The 23,004-nt window shown below is 38.4% G+C and overlaps 1 protein-coding gene across 8 annotated transcripts in view; it reads right to left on the bottom strand.

Moving 5' to 3' along the window:
* Positions 1-23,004, bottom strand: part of DST (dystonin) — a 313,666-nt gene that overhangs the window by 94,374 nt on the left and 196,288 nt on the right. For 6 of the 8 annotated variants that reach the window (XM_086461508.1, XM_086461507.1, XM_086461510.1 and 3 more), the window contains 6 exons: positions 13,040-13,192; positions 9,918-10,151; positions 9,358-9,639; positions 7,048-7,593; positions 4,508-4,684; positions 1,719-1,842 (listed from right to left, as the gene is read on the bottom strand). In XM_086461508.1, the coding sequence (XP_086317634.1) occupies positions 1,719-1,842; positions 4,508-4,684; positions 7,048-7,593; positions 9,358-9,639; positions 9,918-10,151; positions 13,040-13,192 (1,516 nt within the window). Of the gene's footprint in view, positions 1-1,718; positions 1,843-4,507; positions 4,685-7,047; positions 7,594-9,357; positions 9,640-9,917; positions 10,152-13,039; positions 13,193-14,569; positions 14,804-15,821; positions 15,969-16,156; positions 16,373-16,525; positions 16,673-16,872; positions 22,486-23,004 lie in introns of all 8 variants that reach the window. The other 2 variants (XM_086461506.1, XM_086461505.1) reach the window with 2 other exon arrangements.

The raw sequence follows: 23,004 nt of genomic DNA, 5'->3' as shown, positions 1-23,004 counted from the left end.
CAGCTTTTAGAAGCTGGTTCCCATGCAGCTCTAGCTTATGACAGCTGTTGACTGTTCCCAAGAAATAAAATAGCAGAGTATTAAGACAGCTCTTCCACAATCATGTCTCTTATGGTATTGTTAGAGCTGAAAGGTTCTTCCAGACGGTTCTTCATTAAAGCTTCAACACTTTCAGGATAAGCCTCTGAAAGTTACAAGTTCCATGTACCTCCCATGGAGTTTCATCACCAACTCCAAAGAGGCAAGCCCACAGTTGTTTTATTTTGTTGCTCTGCAAGTTACTTATGGCATTCCAGTATGAGACAGTTGTGTGATACACAGAGTCTTCAAACTTCAGGCAGGGTGAATGTCATGCTGTGCTGCTTCTTACAACTGACAGGAAAGAGCATTGGGTGTTGGCAGTAAGGTTTTGGTAGTGGCAAGGTTTTTGGCTTCTGTGAGACGGGGCCAGGGGCTGTCCCATGGAAGACAGAGACAGTTCCAGCCAGCTCCAACTGAGCCTCTACAGGGCAGAGCTGAGCTCCCCAGCCAAGCTGGTGGTGCCTCCGGGAAAATGTATTTAAGAAATGGGAAAATGCTGCCTGGGACTGAGAAGTGAGGGAAAAGAAAGTGTGACAAACAGCCCTGCAGACATTAAGGTCAGACAAGAAAGAGAAGGAAGAGGTGCTCCAGCTGCTGGAACACAGATTCCCTTGAAGCCTGTGGAGGATCATGCTGGAGCAGACAATCGCACTGCAGCACATGGAGGACCCCACACTGGAGGAGGTGGCTATTTCCTGAAGCAACTGTAGCCTGTAGAGAGCCCACACTGGAGCAAGATTATCCTGAAAGATTTCACCTCACGGAGAGGACCCACGCTGGGGCAGGGGAAAAAGTGCGAGGAGGAAGCAGTGGCAGAGAGGAGCTATTAAGGACTGACCACAACCACCCGTTCCCCGTTCCTCCTGTACTGTTTGGTAGGGAGGAGTTGAGAGTAGTTGGGAAGAAAGGAGTGATGGTGAGCCTGGAAAGGGAGCAGGGTGGCAGGAAGATGTTGCTTTAATTTGTCTTTGTTTCTCACTATTGAAACCTATTTTGTTTGGCAAGAAAAGAAATTAATTTTCCCCAAGTCAAGTCTGTTTTGCCCATGACATCAACTGGTAACTGATCTCCCTATCTTTATCGCAACCCATGGGCTTTTCCATCTTATTTTCTACCCCCATCTTGTTGGGCAAGGGGAGTGAAAGAGCAGCTGGGTGGGCATCTGGCAGCCAGCTAAGGTCAACCCCATGACAGACAGTTTCTTGAAGTCAGAAGGAAATAACTCCTTGGCTAAGCAAACTTCAAGTAATTGCTTGGAAACGGATAGCTGGAGTCATGTTCCTTGAACCTGAACATGCCCCTTCCCACTGGAGAATTTATGATCCTCAACAAATCACTACCTCTGTTTGGCATGCCCATCTGTAACGTGGGAATTAAACATAATGCCTAATTCTGAAAAAAAAAAAAAAAAAAAAAGTAAAATCAAAAAAAAGACAGCTTTTAAGTGAAAAGCATACGGATCAGTGTAGGAGACAGACCAACAATGAAGTTACTGTGTTGTAATAGCTTATGACTCAACAAAACAGGGACCTGAACACTGACACAAGAACGTGGAAACTCTATATTTTGTCTCTTCCAGTACCTGCATGCAGACACAAATGATAAAAAGAGGTTATTAAGAAAAGTAAACATTTTACCCAGTGTTTTCTGAATCTCATCTTTGTCTGGTGTCAACTCTCCCCTTGTATCCAATAACACTTCAGCAGCCTTTTTCAGTTTTTCTACAGCAATTTGGTGGTTAGACACCTGTCCCTGAAGAACCTGTAAAATTCCACAATTATAAATAACTGAAAGCATAACGCTTTTCAATACAGCCAATAGTTACACATGCAAGGCTTGAGATATGCGATACAATCTAAATTTAGTGCTGGGAATAAATCAACTCAATTTGTGACCTTTCCTTACAAAAAAATCTTCACCAGTGGCTATGACTGCTGTTGACCAATTCTGCCCTTATTTTAGTTTATTCACCACTTTCTTTATCTTCCGTTTTACAATACTTCTCTGACTCAATTGATTTCTTGCATGTAACTTCAAGTCTTTTGATTGTTTTTAAAGACCACTTGTACAGACTCATGTACTATCCAAAAGAAAAACAAACATATTTTTCAGCTCAGCATCAGAGAACAATTCAGGGGGAAAAACATACAGTCAGCAGCAGTAATTACATTCACCACCAGTTCTACTGACAAAGGATCAGGCTGATATCGTGGCATAAACAGGAATGGCTTGAAACAAGATATGACCTTCACAGTTTAGGAACCTCCTGGAGCCAGTGTCACTGGATTTTGCCTAGGTTTGACCATCTAGCCAAGGAACACAGGTGTACAGACTAGCCCAGCCATGACTTGCTCTGGAGTCAACAGAGAAAGACAGGAAGGCTGAATCAACTGCTGAAAGTGGCTTTCTATCTCCAGTGTACAGAAGTACTTTAGGGTAAACAGTCTTTAAATTATTTCAGGCCTCTGCAATAGTGTATATGATGTATCTTTGTTTAGATTCCCTTGAACTTTATACAAGTCCAAAATGAAGGGGCTGCTCCTTTATTTTTCAATACACACTAACTCAATGAACATATGACTCAAAAGGTAGTCCTATCTGTCCTGTCAGGACAAAGAAGTCACATCAGTGCATTCAGCACTGGTATCCAGAGCACAAAAGTATGCCTTTAAATGTCTTGCTGACCCACTTGACATAATAAAACTCAGATAGGAGTTTCCTGACAAGGAATCTTCCTTACACTAGAGAAATACATTGTACTTGTGCAAAAACAAAATAAAAAAAAAAGACATACCAGAAAACCTCATATGCTGACAGAAAGCAAGCAATCTGATGCCAGAGGCACTGAAGAATATTCTGAAGAACAGTTAATCCCCATAAAAAGATTAGACCCCACCATGCTGCCAAGGTCTGTGTCTAGCTGGATTATCAGCTGCATGTGCTGGCTACAAGGGACAGCTTTAACTTGCAACACCTGACTTCTTCAAAAATACTCTTTGTTTTGCTTTCATTAATTGGCTTGCTTTCTCCAGCCTCCTGTTCCTTCTCTTCCTTTGAATCCTTTGACACGTTGTACCCTCTCCCTTCTTCCCAGCTCATATTCATTGAGTGCTCTTTTGTGTGGCAAGTAATCCATGTAGGCGTTTCATAAAAGAACCCCAGTACTCACTCCTTTTGTATTACTTGCATGAGAATTGACATTATAGAGGATATAATTCGTTTTGGCATAAGGAACAAAAAGTTTAAATGAAGCTTCAAATTGTAATTGGTGTTATTCCTACTTTTCTAGTGCTTTGAAGCACAAATGTACCTAAATTGTTCCACCGTTAGGAGTTCAAAACTTATACTTTTAATTCTGTGGCCTTAAAACATTGCCGTGATTTGGCTCCTCTGACGTGTCATGCACTAAAGTGCTGAGCAACTCCAGTGTCAGATTTGAAAGATACAATGTGGTAAAAGGTAACTACTGCTCAGGCTGATGTAAGGGAAAGGGCTAAAGCACGGACTTTCCAAGAGCCCCTGACTATCATCTATCAATAGTAAACGCATCACATCTGCACTGATACTCCACATAGCACAGGTAAAACAGTGAGGAAATGCCCAACCAATAGCCTCTCTCACTGAAAAATAATCAATCTTGTATTTTAATTATAGTAAAGATGATTGAATGTGTTTATGAAAATACAAGAGTCAGTTCAAAGATGACAGACCGTATGAAACTTTATAAAACTCACCTTATACTTGGGTTCCTAAAGCCTTCTGTGAACCTACGTTTTACACAACTAACCAGAGTTTTACCTTCACAAGCTCCATCACTAACCTGTCTTGCCTCTACTAGTATTTACATAAAGTTGTGAGTTACTCCCTCGGGGTGGGAACAAAATACTGGTTTCCCGTGCAGTGCAAATTATGATATATATCTCTGCAGGGCTTATAGTACTGGACGCAACTGAAGCAGGCTAATGGACTAATCACATCACACTGCTTATCCAGGACGCTCCCTTTCATAGTGCAGTAACACACAAAGTTGAACAGAAAAAAGCAAGAGTCATAGACAACAAACATCAAATGGTCCTCTCTAGCAGGAGCCCAGTTCCATCCCTCTACTCTGATAGCAAACTGTAATCACTAAATCCTTTCTCAGTTCAAAACCTTTCCAGATTTCACCCTATGATTTGCTAAGTGATACAAAACACATCTTGCTTTCACCACTGCTAACGGCATCTTGTTCCTCATTTATTCCACCTTAATGCTTTCCAGGTAATGCTCTGGACAGCCGAATTTCAGAACTATAAAAGTTGCATGCCCACATGCAAGGCAAGAATTTGGACCGCAGCCACTTGGATTATATTAGATTATCCTGGTTTTCAGACAAAAAGCAGTTCCTTTTAGGACAAAAGTACCGCTGCTTTTAAAAGCTTTTCACCTTGGTTTCTTCTAGTTGTCTTTGGAGATTTTTAGGATCCACTGCAATTGGTTCTGATAGTTGTTTGTTCACAGCTATTTCAGAGGTCTGGAGACCTGACAAAAGTCCAGATGAGGCATCTTCATAATGCTGGTATTTATCCACCAGGTCTTTAAGGTTATTTCCAAGGATGCTACACTAAAAGAGTGGAAAACAAACAAGCAAATACTCAGGCATTAAACCGTGTGCTGCATTTCATTCCAATCTCAAGGTCATACTTTCCTTCCTGAAATTTTTTCCTGTCATCATTCCACTGCCTAACTGATTTCTGAACAAAGGCATGACAGTTGGACAGGCTATGCAGGTCTTCCCAGTTTGTGCTTCTCAAGTATGATTTAGGATCAATTCACCAATGCAGCTGGGAAACGAGAATCTAACCCATTGTACTAGAACAGGAAAAGCTTTAGGAGTACTTTTTGATCCATCAACATAAAGGCTCTTTATCAGCACTCTGACACCAAAAATGTAGCCCATGGAAGCCAGAAATTTTCAAAAAAAAAATCAGAAGATATGTGTATGTTCATTAAAATACAGACAGCAGAGTATTGCTTTCATAAATACCTTATCTGCATAGCGAATACAAAATGATATGGCTCGGTATTGGACATATGCTTTGTTTTGGTCACTTCGGAACGTAATCTGACCAAAATCCTATTAATCCTATAAATTACCATGCCCCCAAATGTGTGCAGTGCATCATCAGGTAAAAAGGTCAGTGGAACTCTTTCAGACTTTTTGATGTTGGTTTCACAAGCAAAATCTGATTGCATCAAGTAATAATATTTATAAAAATATTTAAATAGTTATAGCCTGAACCTTCCATACACTGTATTTTAATATTTACATATGGTACTTAGTCTCCATCTGGTGGACAAACATAGAATGCACTTATTTACGTAACCAGTCACCTAAGAACTGACTTCAAGATTGACTCAACATATAAGCCTATAAAGTCATATGCACGTGTGTGAATATTTTTACATATATATAAAAAACAAAAGCAATATAACTATTTATTAAAAGCAAGAAGTTTTTACAAAAGGCAAAAAGGTTACAATAAATCCATTTACAACTTAGGAGATCTCACTCAAATTGTGGAAGATCTCACTTTTTAAGAAGTCTGTCCTTCAAGACTCAATTTAATAAGAAAAGTCTTACTTTCCTCTGCATATTGATGGTCAAATATTTAAAGCATGTCTATTATGTCTGTGCTAAATGTATATATATGGAAAGGATATAATTTGGCAAATTGACAATCTGAGACCACAAATCAAGATGCTGGCATAGGATTTTTATGTGCATAAAAGTAAGTCCTCTGAAAATTTTGCAATGAAATCTTTACATTCACATTCAAACTAATCCAGTAAATCAACTGGAGGAAATGTAATGTGTTAATAGAAGCTTTTAGCTTCACTGTTCATATAAGTTAGATAGGAAAATGAAAATGACCTTCTGTAAATGGAGAGCCTTCTTCAGAAACTGTTTGAGAGAACAGGGTTTACACTGTTTTTGTAATCAAACGATCAAACTCACATCTTTACAGAATTTACATTTCTGAGCAAGAAAATGTTAAAGAGATGAAAACTCCCAGACAAAGATGGCAACTGCTGCAGACCAACACTGTCTCAGTGGACACTGAGGCTCTACTAAGGAGTCTAAACCTATGATCTTAGAAAGTTAGGAAATGGCATAGTCAAAGGATACTGACAGGAACTGTCTCTTAAATGGGTCAATTAATAATTACCTCAAAAGTTTACAATTCCAGAATATTACCAATATTGAACAACACTTTGTTGGTTTTTTGAAAACAGCTGGAAAGTTGGCAAGCAAGACCAGTTGGTGACGTTTGTCTAGTTCTACCAGTCAGATTCCATACATGAACCTGGCACAGACAGCTGGATTATCTTCCCTCTCTGAAGTACAAGGAGGATTTTGCACTGCTAGTTTCCCATTAGTTAGAGACTTATCTCAAATTGTTAATGATAAAATGGTTATTTGGCAGAGTAGTGCAAAAGAGTAGCTATCCTCAAACCACTACGTTCTTGCATGCCTAGTGCTGACAACAAAGATCCTATTGGGGCAAACTATTTCAGGATACAAATGAAATTGAAATTTTGAATGTTAAATAAGCAGTTGTGGGAAATATCACCAGGAACATAAAGAAATGTTAACCATCTAAAAGTATTACAATTTCTTTCCACCCCAAAATGTTATTAAAACATCCTGTACTGTCATAATCTCAAAGAGTTTGTTTAAGGCTGGAAAGAGCAATGAAGAAATTGGTCTTATTTCTCCCTTATAACTCAAGGTAGAAAATTTCACCCATTCAGATCTTTTGACTGAAGCAGATCTTCTAGAAAACATCTTGTTCTGTTATCTAACTTTAAGAAACAAAGAATTTACAGCATCCCACAGTATTTGTTTCATCAGCTAACGCCTTTTTATATAAACTTCCAAATTAATCATAGTAGTCTTTCCTACTCTGTGTAAATGAAACTTACCTTAGTATAGAGAGATTTGAAACGATCTGAGGCGTTATCCAGTTTATTTTGCACTTCAGCATATGTAGCCGAAGTATCGATGCCATCTTTGTCAACTTTCACACCATCTCTTTTGCTACATGACCTTGCAGCATCTAAAACTCTTTGTCCAGAAATTGTGATGTACCGTAAATCACCTTTGTGAGATATAACATCTTCTGAAAAACTCTTTTGCCTTTTCAGTTTGACCATAATACCACCGAAGTCAGAAGCACCTGCTTCCAAATTGTCAAGTTCTTGTTCTGCCTGCTGCAGCCAGGTTTCAAATTCACTATAGTCTGCATCAAATTTCTCAAGTTCTTCTCTTAAAGAATGAGTCAATTTCATTTTCCGTTCTGATTCAGCTAAAGCAGTCTCGTACTGAGCCTTCAGCTCTTTCATGTTCCTTTGCATCTTGTCTTTTTCTTCGGGGGAAAGGTAGTGCCCTTGTTTCTCAAGCAGTGCCTGAGCAGACTGGGTTGCTATTATGACAGCCTGCTGCTGCGAAATAATTTTCTCATGTTGAGCCTACCAAAAAAAAAAAAAAAAAAAAAAAAAAAGATAAATTATGACCAGCACCTTCTTGGATGGTTCCTTAGAAATGGCAAGTAAAAAAAAGCCCATCACAATGATAAAAAGCTTTTCTTATTTTCATATTATTAGCTAAAAAACATTTTGTGAGTAATTTAAGTGAAAGCGTGACTCCTGGTCATCGTATTTCTGTGTAGTTTCAAAATTTTATGAAACATTCAATGGTAATTTTAGCTAGATATAAGGCCACTTCAAATGGAGGTCTTCACTGGAACTCAGAAATACTAGGATATCTATATCTATATATATCTATCTATCACACAAACACTTTCTCCCATACTTCTGAAAGACAGCTCTGTATAGTAAAACTAGATATTTTTTCTAATAAAAATTATTTGCTTATTACTTAACACTTACGGTAGCATGCTTAGCGTAATCAAAATTTTTCTAATTCCCCGTCTCAAAATGGGATTTATCAAAGTCATTCAAAGGTGGGCAAATGTCCAAATCAAAACTGTTCCATTTTCTGTTATGTCTATTGTAGCTACCATTTCAGACAAACAGACCGAAAAGAGTAAAAGCATCAAAATCAAAGATAATACAGACGCTTTCTTCTTCTATTGAGTGAACTAACATTATTATCCAACAATTTTAATTTCATTTTTCAATTTCAAGAGCAGTGATTCTTATCAAATATACTTGGTCATAAAACAGGTCCTTTTGACATTAAAGAACTAGACATATTCTATGCATGTAAATTGCTTCAATCTCATTAAAAAATAGTTAAGTTATAGGAACTAGAACTGTATGCAAAATAAAAAACATATTTCAAATATATTATTTCAAAATTCTTGAATGTCTTCCACTCCCATGTAGAATAGCTATGTAAAATAGACTGATAAGCTTTTCTTCCATGAGTACAGTGGGCAAGTATCTTGTAGGCATTAGGTGCAGAAAAGAACTGTCAAAGTAAGTGGAAGTAAAAACATTATGTACACAAAATCGAATGATCTTATTTTCTTATGTTTGGTTTTTTTTTTTTTTTTTTAAATAAGAAAGGAAATACAAAACAGTATCAGCTATCAGCATAATCATTTTCATCAACATGTCTATCAAACAACTCCTAAAAGTTCTTGGTTGCTCAACTGTAAGTCAAGAAAAGCCATCAAACTGAGCTCTTATTTTAAATGCTTCCAATTTTCTTACCTGGAAAATCTATTTTTAAAATGCTGTGCTGTGGTTTTATGTAACTTATCCTTCTGAAGCCTTCAAATAGTGCTTTTCTCATGTGTTAAAGCTATAGGGAATGAAGATTGTCATTTCTGCAAACTATTATTTGCAGCTACTAGTTATCAGTGGTCACAGGGAACTGCAGGGGTTTCAATCATTTGCCTATTACAAAGACTTTTTAAGAAGTCACATAAAGGGTATGAATTTACATTGCCGCTCTTTGTATTTTATTTACGTGCATTGATTTCTCACTATAAAAATTAAGAATAGACTCACCACCAGGATTCTCACCATTTACCTTGTAGGATATGTCCTTTTTCTTATTTTGCAGGAAACAACCATAATAACAGTGAAAAAAGTGACAAATTCGCAACACATGCTAACTACTGGAATTCCTATCACTGTACATCACTAACTTGCTAGTGCCTGTTCCAAAGTCTATGACAGAAAGTATTAGATTGAAATCACTCAATCTTGAATGAGGACTGACACACTTAGCACATAAATGCTGAATAAACCCAATAACAGTACCTTGACTTTCTGATACTGCAGGTTCAGATTATCGTCTGTGCTTTTTACAAGTCCATCCACCTGAGTTACAATGTCTTGCTGAATTTCCAGTAGATTACCATTGACATCATCCTCCTCTCCTTCCAAAGACTTCACATCTCCCTCTTCAAAGTGTGTTCCATTCTGTTCTATCGCCTGCTTAAATTTCCAACCATGCTCTGCTTCTTTATCCACATTCGATAACCAATCCAAGAGATTTTCTATTGTATTTTTACTTTCTTCCAGCTGTTCTATGGCTGCAACCTATATTGAAATTCCACAGTTTGAATTTAGAAATCTTTAGGCACTACAAATTATCATATGCAAAACAGATCATTTAAAATACGTTAACATTAAACAAGATTTTTGATACGACATATATGTTGCTGTTCATTTTATAAAGAAAATAAAAGACCAGTTTGTTATTCACTCAAATGAAATACGATTTTAATCTCTCCGCAGTATATCAATAATAAATTGCAAGACTAATCCCGTAAGACATGTAAAATTTAAATAAAGGTATGAAATGGTCGCCTAAAAACCTTTTCTGTTTCCTGCTTAATTGCTGTTGTCATAGCTTTATCCAGTTCTTTTTTGGACTCTTCTGCCTTCTGGCTAAGGAGCAAACACTTTGTCTTAGCTTCATTCAGTTTCTGTTCAAGAACAGTCTTGTCTCCTTGTGACAACTTTTCTCCATTCTCTTTCAAGAAGGTTTCAGTATTTTTCACAATCTCTGCCAGTGTCTGGGCACTCATTCTCATGTCTTTTTGTATCTCCTTTTGAGAAAAAAAGAAAGCAAATAGCAGTAAGTAAATTACTCACCAGGTCTTTCCAACTGACTTTATTGGCATTATCTCTGTTTTACGGGTAAGCACCACACTGGTCCTTTCTAACTGGGGAGAGCACATGATACATTACTAAATTGCAGATAGGATTATGGGAAAAATAAAATCAATTCAACATCTGACAATGTCGCTGCAGCTCAATCTGTCTGTTGGGTTTTTTTAAAAAAATCGCAAGCCTGTTGGCTTACACTCCTGTTCCGACTGAGGCTGCTTTTTTTTTTTTTTCTTTGTTTAGCAGCTCAAATATTGTATTTCCATGTACACAGAAGAAAATATATGTTATTTTTCAGACATCAAGAGATAAAGTAAACCTGCTACATTGCAGTAAGGAAGCTGAATCTCCTGACAAATTTCATTCCATTACTATTCTAACAGAAAGCTGTGGAAAGTAAGGCAGCTAAATAAAAGTCAGAAACATGTAGTTAGCTCTCTCAGGTGGAAGTTTTCCAATATTTCTTGGTTTCACTCAGGCCAGAAGTGCTGTTAAGAACATCTTTCTTTAACAGTAATCAATCATAATATTTCAATCTCCAAAGAATGTTTAAGTCCATTAAATTTTATAGAGGACAGATGTTTAGTTTTAGTTTATCCAAAGCAGTTTGCCTAGTCCTATGATAGAGCCAGATAAAAAAACCAAACCACTGCCTTCCAGTTATCTGATGGGAGCTTTAAATGTAACAATAATTATGCTGTAGAACACGTTCACCCAGTTACGGAAATAATGAAGGTTTTTTTCTCTATATGCAGTGTAACACTCTTGAAGCTGCAAGACAAAAACATTTAATTCTCATTCTAGATTACATATTTTGCAGCAATTATAGAATACAGTTTGGCAGCTAAAACTGCAGCTCATTTTAAGACTTAAACAAGTATGTTAGGAAGATTTTCCTGGGGATGCTGTATAAAGACAAGATTCTCCTTCTCTGACAATGATCTCTGTGCTCCCTTTCGAACAGCTCACTCAGAGGACGACAGCTCTGACTTGATCTATGAACGACCTTTTTTAAGCCCCCATTCCCCTTCTGGGACACCCTTCTACAACACTGTCAACAACAAATCAGTCAGCAAACAACAACTAGTCTGCTAGGCAATCACAAACAGCTGATGGACAAAAAAATGAAGCATACGCTCTATCAGTTCTTCACTCCCATGGGTACCCCATTTAGGCCACAAATTCTTAAGATGGGTAAGTGGTATTAAGAGGTACCCCAGGGGTATCTGTATCTTTCCACTGACAGTAAGGAGAACTTCAACAAACTAGATGTGCTACTTTGAAGATGATGTATCTTCAAGATACATCTTGAAGACAAGATGAATAAGGAAATTTCTTCCTGTCCTGGTTTGAGTTAGAACTGTTCAGTGATTTTTACTTTTCAGTTAAGTTTCTTCTAAGTACCTGCACTTTCTGAAACCAACAGCATACTTTTTCAGTGTCTGCTTCTAGCACTGATCACACTTGATGTGTGTAGTTACTACCAAGGAATGAGGTGCAGAAAGGCTCTTGCTTATACTTGCTCCTATAGAAACCAAGGTCACTTGTGCCCCATACTGAAGTGCCTTAAGTGAAAGGGTCATAAGTAGGTAAAGAGGTTGCACCTGTGGGGAGGAGCGAGCCAGACAGGTGACACAAAATTGACCAACCAAATATTCCATCCCATATACATCATATTCAGTACAAAGCTGAGGGATGACAAGGGTTAAGCCCTCTTCAGAGCCCAGCGTCCCATGAGGATGCCCTCTGTTCTTGTCTTCCATCCCGATCTGTGCATTCCTGAATCTAGTTCCTGAATCCAGCTCCTGTCCACCGCTGAGTCCAGCCTGTCCAGACTTCCCCGGTGCCTGCCCTACAGCATCAGTGGTGATTTAGCCTATCGTCGTCAGGGGGGTTGGGTTTTTGTATGAATTTCATTATTTTCTTGTTTGTATATTTTCTTTTCATTGTTACTATTTTATTAAAGTTGTTTTAGTTTTCTTTTCCAGCCCCTAAGTCCCTCTCTTAGTCCCTCTCCCCCTTCCAGGAGGGAAGAGGGGTTAATAGAGAGCATCTGTCATTCGTTAGTGGTCAGCCCATCTCCAATCCTTGACAGTGCCTTTATAGATTACTAAACCTGATTTGGAGCTCTACAGAATAGTAAACTACTACTAGGAGAAGGGGGAAGGAGAGGAGTATCAAGTCCTTCAGTCCTTTAACTATCATAAACTCAATTAGTATCAGTCAGGACAGACTAAAAGCTTACAGACGACAGGATACAGCTGAAAAGCAAAGTCTCGATAGGAAAGCAAGCAAACTGAAAGGGCTCTGTTACATAAGGACACCAAGGAGATTGCAAGCAACACTAGAAAAAAAACAGAATTCAAACCAAGAGTGAGGCAATGGAAAGCCTGAGGCAAGAGAAAACCTTGCAGCAAAATTCCTCAAAATACTGTGAACAGGAATAAGCACTCCCCGATACCAGTTAAAAATCTGGTTAAATTATTTTAGCATAATGAACAAGTGTGATTTTATCGCATCCAACAGGAACAAACAATACATAAGAAATTTCATGCCTGCTCCAAGAGTGCTCCTTGAAGTGTCTCGTATGTACTCCCTATTCCGGTGTCTCCTAGTTTGAAAGTTTCTTTTCTCCCACTGGCACACACTGGAGTGTACTCATGTGCAGCAGTTTAAATGCACACCACTAAGCCTTTACTCTTTGTAGGTCAAACAAATCTATTTTACTCTCCTCTCACATGATCAGTCTTGTTAGTCAACAAAAGAGTCTAGTCACTCTCCTCTGCACTCAGTCTTCTTCAACTTATCTGACTAGAATTGCACATACCTCCTGTTTGGTCTGGTATTGTTCTAGCTCAGCCTTGCTGTCTCCAATAACAAGAGACTCTTGCTGTCCGATGAGTCGATTTTCAGTCTGTGTGAGCAAATCACAGATTTCCTGCAGTTTCTCTTTACACTCCTGCTGCCGTTCAGCCACATCCTATATTAGAGCCAAGGACAATTGAACAATAAAACAAAACCATCCTCACTTCAGGAACTAACAGACACTCTAATAGGAATTACCTTTGAACATCAATATTTAAAAGCAATCATTTCAAAAGTATGCTGTAAACATGATAGCAGTGGTACAAGGAGCAAGATGAATATACAGAAGTTATGGATAAACCTCGAATATGTTGTTAAGTAAGAGAGACCATGTTTGATGGAATTGCCCAATAGAAGTCTGGCCATGCACATATGTGAAAGATGAAACCTCCAAACGACAGGAGTGAAAATCCAGTCTCTTAACCGCTTGAAACCTGTGATAAACACTATTAATTCTGAAAAAAGGATATCAAAACAGAGGTTAGTTATGATTGTGAGTTAGCTCTTGTTGGTATGCATAATATGTTACCTGAATAGAAAACACTGACTTTTTAAGCAGTAGAAAAGAACAAAACATGCAAGCTCCTTATCGTTACTAAGTCCTAGAAAAGTTATCTGTGCCTTTCCTTTACCTAATTTCATGTTTCTTTCACAAAGCATGGTGGAAACAAATGTTCTTAGATCGCAAAATAATATGAAGTCTTCAGAATGCTAAAACACGATTCTGAGTCTTAATAGTGCTTCTATGAGAGAAGAGGAGGTGCAGCTACACTGCAGCATCTTATCAGCCTCCTTTAACTCTACAAAGGCTGCTTATGCTTCGCAACTGCAGCCGTGCCAGCTGGAGGTAACTGTCCCAACTTAACTCATAGCTTTCCCAGTGCCCACGCCTAGAATTGCAAATTACCTTAGCTGATTTACTCATTTGTTTGTCTCTCTAACCTGTCTCAGTGAAAACAAGCCATGGTAGCAAGGATTTAAATCAAATCTGGTTCTTTGACTATAAAGACCTAGAAAAATGATCACATAAGCAGATAACCTGGCAAATTAAAGTAAAAGGAAATCTTCAGCAGGACAGAAGTGATGAGCAGCAGTGCAACAGTAAATTCACTGATCAATGCAGCTGCAGCCAGGAGAGTTCACTGGTTTACCTAATTATTGATACAGCTGCTAAACAAACAACACCTGCAAGAAACCTCAAGTACATTCCTCTCACTGCTAGACAGGGCAGACCTGGTCACCTCAGGCTGTACAGATCCTAATTCCCAAAACCACATCTGTCCATAACCTAACACGCTGCTTCTGTGACTGTACCAGAGACAGAAAAAAATCCCAATTCATCAAACTTGATCAATAGCATCTTTGCAGAACTACGAACATATCTGTAGCAAAAACTAAGAATATAGGAATACACTCAATACTGCATGCTGGTATTAAAATTCCTCATCCATAGACAGAAACACTCAGCACAAGTTTACACAGAAAGGCAAACCTTCTGATCACCCAGCTCCTGCGCTGCCTCTAACTGAGTCTCTAAACTTTCCACCTGAGATGTTATTGCTTCCTGTACTTCCTGAAAAGATTTCTGGGTGGTATTTAAGAGCCTCAGCAGCTGTTTGCTCTGATTAGGAGAAAGATCTTGAGCATGTTCAGAAATGAAGAACTGAACGTCAAACGCAGTGGACTCCAGTTGCATTTTCTTACAGCTGAGCTCTGCAGCACTGTTCTGTAAATGAAGAGAAGGAAATGACTAGCAGTAAGGACAAATTCAGTACAACAAAACTCAAGCATCACTACCTTCTTTTCTTAGCCCCTCTTGCAAAATGCTTTTGGGAGACAGTTTAACCACAGTAAACCAAAACTCTCTGCCAAAATCATTCTGACACATCCAGATATGGCATTTGAATTTGTGCATGGTTTGCCTCTGGGACAGCCCATGTCCAAGTAATAAATAATATGACCTTGAACATCTTCATTTCTTTGCTCTCTCATGGATTTCTGAAAACTGGCTGACCTTCAACTCTGGAAGATTTATAATAGATTAGGTTTAACATTTCTAGGCTCTAGGTCTGAAGACCCAGAAATGTTAAAATATTTACTTGAAAGCATTCCTGTTCTCAGCTCCACAGCAAGAAGCCCCATTTCCAGCAGTTTGGCAAATTCTGCCCATAGTTAACACACCGTGCAGCCCCTATGGCATTACCATGCATACTGGAATCCTATTAAAGCATAGTAAAATAACGTCATTTTTATCATCCATACATACAAAGGTGTATGAACGTTACTAAAACTTTGATCTGATTTGTTTTCCATTACTCATTTCATGGAGTGTGTAATGAAGAAGCTTTTTATCTTTCCCCATCTTCTGTTCTCACATACAGTTGATTTGGATGGTAATTAAACTTCAGTAAAGATTCTGGACCTTATGCATAGAGATCCAATCTCACTGAAATATTTGTATTATAAATTAGATTTCCCAAAAGGGTCAGATTTATTGCAATAAATGTAAGCAGAACCAATAGTTTTCTCAGTAAGCCAAACTCTATCAATTTTTTTTTTCAGAGAAAAAGCAAATCAACACGATTTCATTACTAGATTATCAAGTAGTTGTCTTAAATAATTAGTTCTAGACATCTGTTTAAGTGATAGAGGTTAATGAGCAGGTATACAAAACCTAGCTAATAATTCATAACAAGCAACAACATTTGTCAGAAGCACTAACACCTGCCATAAAGAATACGTACTTTAAACAGCTGTAAACTTTTCTTCACCTCTTCTATATCACCAGTATTCACTGTGACGTCACTCATGATTTTACCATTTTCTGTGATCCAGTCTGAAAATCTCTGCAGTCTGCTTAAAAGTTGCTGGTGTAATACTGCAAGCTTAGACTAGAAAGGGAAGTTGTATATTTATTTATGCTCCTGTAGTCTAGTCACATTTTCTATCATATTAAATAGAACAGTAAGTGTATTTTTATATTAAGATAAAACAAAATAAAGCAAAACCAAATTCCTTGTTTTCAGCCAAATTACCTTGAAGAAAACCAAGGTACAAATGTACACTAATAAAAACATACCATTTCCAAGTCAACAGCACAGACTACTTGTTTTGCTCGTTTTGAAGACATATCACAGACCACCAAAAATGCTTCCTGCAAATAGTCACAGCTTATCTTTAGCTCTTTGAGATTCTCTTCAGGAATATCCTTGTTAAAAAACTTTAAAAACTCTTCTGACAACTTCATGTCCTTTTTTAGGATAATTGCAAAGGTAGCCAGTCCTGATTCAAATGACTACAAAGAGAATATATATAAAATGCATTAAGTTACTAAGCAAGAAAGACATTTAAATCTGAATTACTTTATATTTGAAATATCTCCTTTTTTATCTAAGGGCTTTTCCTAGCAGCCATCACTGAAGTACAATATAAAGAACACTTTACCTACCTCTAGTTGTTCCAGTTCATCTTTTAGTATTTCCAGGTTATTACTAACAGGCTGCTGGTTATCTAGGTGGCTTTTCATATCTTGAAGCACTGCCAAATGTCCTCGCATTTTCTCTGTTAACTTCAAACACTGCTGTACTCCACTGACCTGAAAATTAGTTTTAACAATAAGAAAAGGTTTTCCAAACTGAGAGGCTTGAAAATAAGCAATAAAAGTCCTTGTTTTAATTGATTTTAAATTTATCATTTAATTTTTCAACCATTTTTCCAGTTTCTCCAGCACTTGGAAGGATTCATGCAATTCCTTTAATACAGGAGATGGGACACATACCAGCTGTTGTTACTTACCGCGCTAGTGGGGGCATCTTCCAGGACCGCTTCTTTGGTTTTGAAAACAGGCTCAGTAAAGCCTTTGGATGGGCTGGCTGTCTTCCCATGCTCCTGGTCACTTTTCCAAGCAATGGCCACGTCATCTGCCAATGTCTTCTTCTTAGCTATTTCTGATCCACACTCTGATTGTTCTGTTGAAAAAACAGTACAAAGCCCATCTACTTTGCCTTTACCCTCACGTTCTGTGGCTATACCAGCAACCTGTGAGCTCATAAGCAAACCACTTAGCAGCTCCTCTAACTTGCTTGTACTTTCATCTCCAGGTGAGATTTGAAAAAACTCCAGAAGTTCAGATGTAGTAGGGTTTGGAACAGGAGCTTTCATGTCTGTTTCACTCTTCCTTTCATCTGGATCAGCGACCTTTTGCTTGCAGGATTCTTGCTTCAGAATATCACGAAGAAGATCAGGACTTCTGCAGTCAGGCCACAGCAATGAAAGAGCATCACCGTCCTCTGGCTCTGTACATGGGGTGCTAACCATTAATGCAGTTTTAAGAGCATTACTTATTTGCTTGAGATTTGACCCACTAGACGTGTCACTCCCGAGCTGGGTGCTTCTAACCGTTTTAAGTAAATTTTGCATTAACATTTTTGTATCTAAGTAACTTAGGGGTTCACCCTCCTTCCTGCAGTAAACATGTCCCATTTTCAATTTCCTTTCCAATATATTCTTTAAGTCTTCCATTAGCGCAGCAGACATTTCTGGTGATTGTGAAATACCTTCATTTACTTGAAAATCCTTGCAGGGTCCCATTTCCTTTTGCAATGACTCCATGGACATTTGTTTTTTGAAACCATTTCCAAGGGAAGAAATCTCACTGGCCACGAAATTTTCTCCCTTTATGTTTTTCAGTGTCTCATGTTCTTTCTGGGCACCATAATTCAAGTCAGCCCCTATGCTGCTCAAAATTGCAGAAGAAACATCAGTGGTATGGGTATGACTCCCAGAAGTTAGCACTTCACTCCTATCCCCTGATTCTTCGGCATCCTCCATACTTCCTAACACATCTGCTTTTATTAGGGAAAATTCACTATTATTGCTGCACTTGTTTTCTGAAAAGTCCTTAAGAACATTGCCAGTATTTTGACAGGTAACTCTCCCTGTTTCTGTAGTTACACTAATTTCCTTCTGTTTCACTGTATCAGTCGGGGGAAAAGAATAAGTGTTAAATTCACTTGAATGCATTTCTTCTGTATTTAGCAGAAAATTGTTTTCTTTAGTTATACTCTTTTCCCTTTTCCTGTCCTCAAAGCAAGAGGATTCATTTTTATCCAATTCTGAATGGCCACCCTCTTTTATGACTGTTCTATATTGTTTTAAAGAAGTGGAAATGTTAAAATCTCTCTTAAATTCACCTGACTTCGCACCACCTCCAATATCAAGCAAAGTTTGATCAACATTTTCTTTGCTTGAAACAGCAGTTTCTCTATCAGCTTTAATTACTGATGCATCAAATATTTCCCCAAGACTTTCCATCTGAATGGGGCTTAGACTTAACCCCATGATATCACGTTCCTCCATAATAGTTACTCTATCTGTACTTTCTGTAAGAATTTCAAAACCTCTTCCTATTTGACCATGCTTCTCACTGTTGACTGGATGTAGTTGGTCACTAATGGAATTATCACCATCAGTCACATGAGGTGTATCCATAAGGAATTTATTGTCCATTTGGGATGAACTTTCCTTTAGTTGTTCCATACCAGCCGTATCGTTTAATCCTTTCTGCTCTGCAAATACTGCTTGTCTCTGTCTTTGCCCATGATTTGAACATAGCATTGGCATGCTACTATTGTTTTTATTCGTGCTATCAGTGAAGCATTCTGAGAGAAGCAAATTTGTCCGAGTACTTTCATCATCATCAGTAGCTTGCTTTGTAATTAGGAAGGCTGTTGCACTAACATCAGGTGTCACAGTATCATCAAGAAGCTGAGAACTTGGAACCTTAAGCTGTGTTTCATTATTTTCTTCACTCTTACAGGATGTCCATTTAGTCTCAAAGGTATTTTCAGACTGAATAGGCTCAGTAGTACCTTGTGACATGCGTTTACTTTTGACACAAGTCTCATATTCATCTTTTGTTTCCTGCTGCCTGCCTTCTTCACTTGAACATGCAAGATCAACACATCTTTCCACAGAACCATCTGATGCAGATTCACAATCTCCCGAGTATAGTTTTCCGTTTTCATGGTTAGACTGCAATTGCAAAGTATATCCTGTCTTGCAGCCTAAAGAATAGCAACAGTCTTCAATATCCTGATTATTTTCATCTCTGTTTTCTATGTCTCCTAAGGAAATTAACAGATGGTCACCTTTGTTTATACATTGACGATGCGAATAAAAAATATCCACTTCTTCATCACTGTCAGAATCAGTGTCGGAGTCATCATAACTACCATAATCTTCCTCATAATCATCCTCCTCCTGTGTACCTTCAGATTCATCCTCATAGGAGTCACTTTCTACTTTCATTTCATCTTCCTCATTTCTGTCTCGTACTTCTGCTTCACGCACTTTCTGTAAAGAACTAAGGCCTCCCTCCTTTCTTCCTTCACTCTCCAGAGTAACTGGTATTTTTTGCTCCTTCTCTCCAAAGCTCCCTGTTCTTTCCCTTTCCTCCTCAGGGATTCTTTCCACAGTTTTGGCACTTGCAGAAGCCATATTTATGCTCTCAGGTTGCCCTGTCACATTTACATGGATGCTCTTCCCAGCATTAGTTGCAAGTTCTTGAAAAGAGCTGGTCTCTTCTCTCAGGGTTATTAGACCACCCCTCTCCTCTAGAAAACCTAATGGAACTGATGTTTCAGACAATTCTGGTTCTCGTGAACCATCAACCCCCAACTGCAAGGTATCAAAACCATCACTACCTTGAGAAGCGTCATAGGAATCATCATCATCAATTTGTGGAGTATCATAGACATCACTGTCATCATCATCAGCCTGAGGTGTTACATAGGCATCATCATCATCATCATCAAACTGACAGCTGTCATCTTCAGAGGCTGCCTCATCACATTCATGCTGCAAGCCATTACTTTCAAACTGTGGGATGCCATCACTCCCTTCTACTGATGAGTCAGAACTACTGTCACACAGCAGTAACTGGTCAAATGTAAGATTGCTTTCTTCTGCTGTTAGCCTTTGTGCTGTGTTGTTACTGTCCCCCACAGGTAGTTCATCATGTATAACAGCATCGCCATCCAATGAAGGCCTGCAGTACATGTCTCCACTGTCTTCTGGACAAAGCTTACTTTGCAAATCAGTACTATCCTCCAACGATGGCCTGCCATGTACATAAAGATAGTCCTCTAGGGATGGCCTGTTATGTACATCAGCATAGTCCTGTAGAGGTTGCTCACTATATTCATTATCTTCAAACTGTAGTGTGTCACCACACTGACTAATCAATTCTTCTGGAAGTCTGTATTCAATACCTGCACTCATGACTGAACCAAGACTTCTCTGAAAATCATCTTTATTGATGTTATCCAGTCCCATTCTGCTATGGTCAGCTTGCAATACATGAGGCCTGTACGTTGTGCATCTTTCCAGCTCTCTCCAGAATTCATTATCTGACAAATCACTCATACTCGAGGAATTCTGTGAGTTTTTATCATTCCTGTTTTCATTACCTAGACTACGTGCCATATAAATCTCTTCTTCCTCTGTTTCTGAAATAAGATTTGGATTTGAGTCACTTGGAAGATACCCTTCAATGTTTCCTGTATTTGCCTTCTGACTGTTATGCTTACATAGTTCTGTCCACTCGGAAACTTCCAGAAGACCTCTGACTGCATTTCTGTTAACGGAATTTTGAGTGCTACTTACTACATTTCTAAGTTTCGTAGGGTTAGTTAACAACAGCTCCTGTGTATGTTCTGATAGCTCAGTACCAAAAGCATTGCAAACATCTGGTCTACACAGATGGAGATCTTCTCCCTGTAAAGATATGTAATTCTCAAAATCTTCAAGCTGATTTAACTTCTTGTTATCAGAAGTACTCTCAGCACCTGAAAGATCACCGTGAACACTGCCTGTGACATTATTAAAGTGCACACTGCCAGCTGATTTGAGGTTAATTCCTTTTGGGCTTATGCATTTGTTATTAGACTCCATTTCTGACATGTCAGCATTGTATGCAGCACCATCACCTTCCAGCAACATATTGATGGCTTCTTGCAGTTGTCCATCATATAACAAAAGTCTTCCTCCAGTGTTTGCATCCATGTAACTATTTACCATCAGATAGGATACAAATAATTTCTTAGCTTGATCTAAATTATGACATACAGGGTCTCCTGTGCCAGAATCTTCATGTTCCTCCTCACAGTCATGAAATACAGATGGCAGGAATTCAAACGTCGATAACCATTTTGCAGCATTTTTAAAAGGGGTCTTTAATTCTTCTACATTGGGCATTTTATCTGGTAAAGTCACATTGGTCAAAACAGACAGAGTATTGATATCTATTATCCCTGATTGTGCAGCCTTATCTAGACTGACTATTTCACAAGTTTCTGGAATGTAAAGTGCAGCTATTTTCTGTCTATCATTTAGTATTTTGAATGCCAGCTCATTTGTTATCATCTCTTGGTGCAAAGAAGTTGATATGGGGAATATTTCACCAGTGTGAGGCCAGATTAGTCCTACAAAGCCTCTCTGTGCTTCTAATACCAGCAGTGCACTGGTAGATGATATTAAGTTGCATTGCACAGCTTCATCAACAGTCAAGCGTTGTCCTGACTTTGGACAAAGGATTCCACCAGTCTGAACCTGATGTGTGAGGATCCCACAAGCAGTGTCCTGATCTATCATCCCCTCTCTCATGGCCTCTTCCACAGTCATTTGCTTCCCTGAGTCAGGGTCAATTATACCTCCAGACGTTAACTGAGCACCCAGCAGCCTGAACATTGTTTCCCGATCGATGAGTCCTTCATGGGCTGCCCTCAAAATAGTTATCTTCCTTCCACATTTTAATGTGATTCTACCTTTTTCTTGTGGTTTCACAGGTAGGAGTCTTAACCCTGTTTCTTCCTGTATTATGCTTCTATGAACCAACCGTTCAAGGGAAATCTTCTCAGCACAGTTGGGGTCTATGAGATCTTTACATGTCTCTTGTCTTTCCAGAAGCTTTGTATATAATGTTGGGGAAATCAGGTTTCTCTGGAAAGCATTCTGCAAAGTCAGGTTTTCTCCAGTAGATGGCAAAATCAAGTGCCCACTTGAAAGCTGATTCTCAAGAATTTTAATAGCCAAAGGTTCTGAAATTAGACCTCGTTCTAAAGCTGATACAACTGGATGATCTGATGATGATTCTGAAATAAGCTTCTTTGCGTTACTTAATTCCTGCAACTGCAACAGAGTCTGCTCATCAATCAAGGCATGAGCTTTAGCTTCTTCCAAATCATAACATACTCCTAATTCTGGAGAAATTATTCCAGAGAGGATCAGCTGATTCTCAAGCAATCTAATTCCAGTGTCATAGTCAATAAAACCTTTTAAAATAGACTGAAACACTGAAAGGACTTCTCCAGTTGTTTGGTCAAGGACACCAGCAATGACTTTATTCACCTAAAACGGAATATAAAAGAAAAGCTATTACTATTTTCAGACTGTGTATTTTAAATTTTCTTTTGATTTTGAATGCATGATAAGCATAAAAACATTTACTTACCAGGCCTGGAGAAATGCTGTGAATGTTAGCAGCTCAAATGCGCAAGTGATCTATGTCAGTCATTCAACAGCACACGATGTGATAAAAGATTTAAAATCAACATGCATCTGTGAATTGAAAACCTATGCTTTGCATACATAAATAGGGTTAGTGAAAGACAATAGAAGAAATGATTGCAGAGTGAGCAAATAGAACGTATACCTGAAAGGCAAATTTTCATGCTCTAAATGTCTGTGAAAGGTTAGAATATTCGGAAACAGTATTTGATTCAAAACAACCATGCTATTCATGTTTACAGCATACAGCACTTCTGTATATATACTCCACAATATGGAATCAGATACTCTTAGCATCAAATATTGCATTTAGTTTGCATGGAAAGCATGAAATCAGTTTGGCAACATTATTGGAACTAA

The sequence above is a fragment of the Leptosomus discolor genome, chromosome 2 (assembly GCF_034619465.1).
Source record: "Leptosomus discolor isolate bLepDis1 chromosome 2, bLepDis1.hap2, whole genome shotgun sequence".
Classification (NCBI taxonomy): domain Eukaryota; kingdom Metazoa; phylum Chordata; class Aves; order Leptosomiformes; family Leptosomidae; genus Leptosomus; species Leptosomus discolor.
Note: the sequence above shows the minus strand (reverse complement) of the source record. Positions and strands in the feature narration are given on the sequence as shown.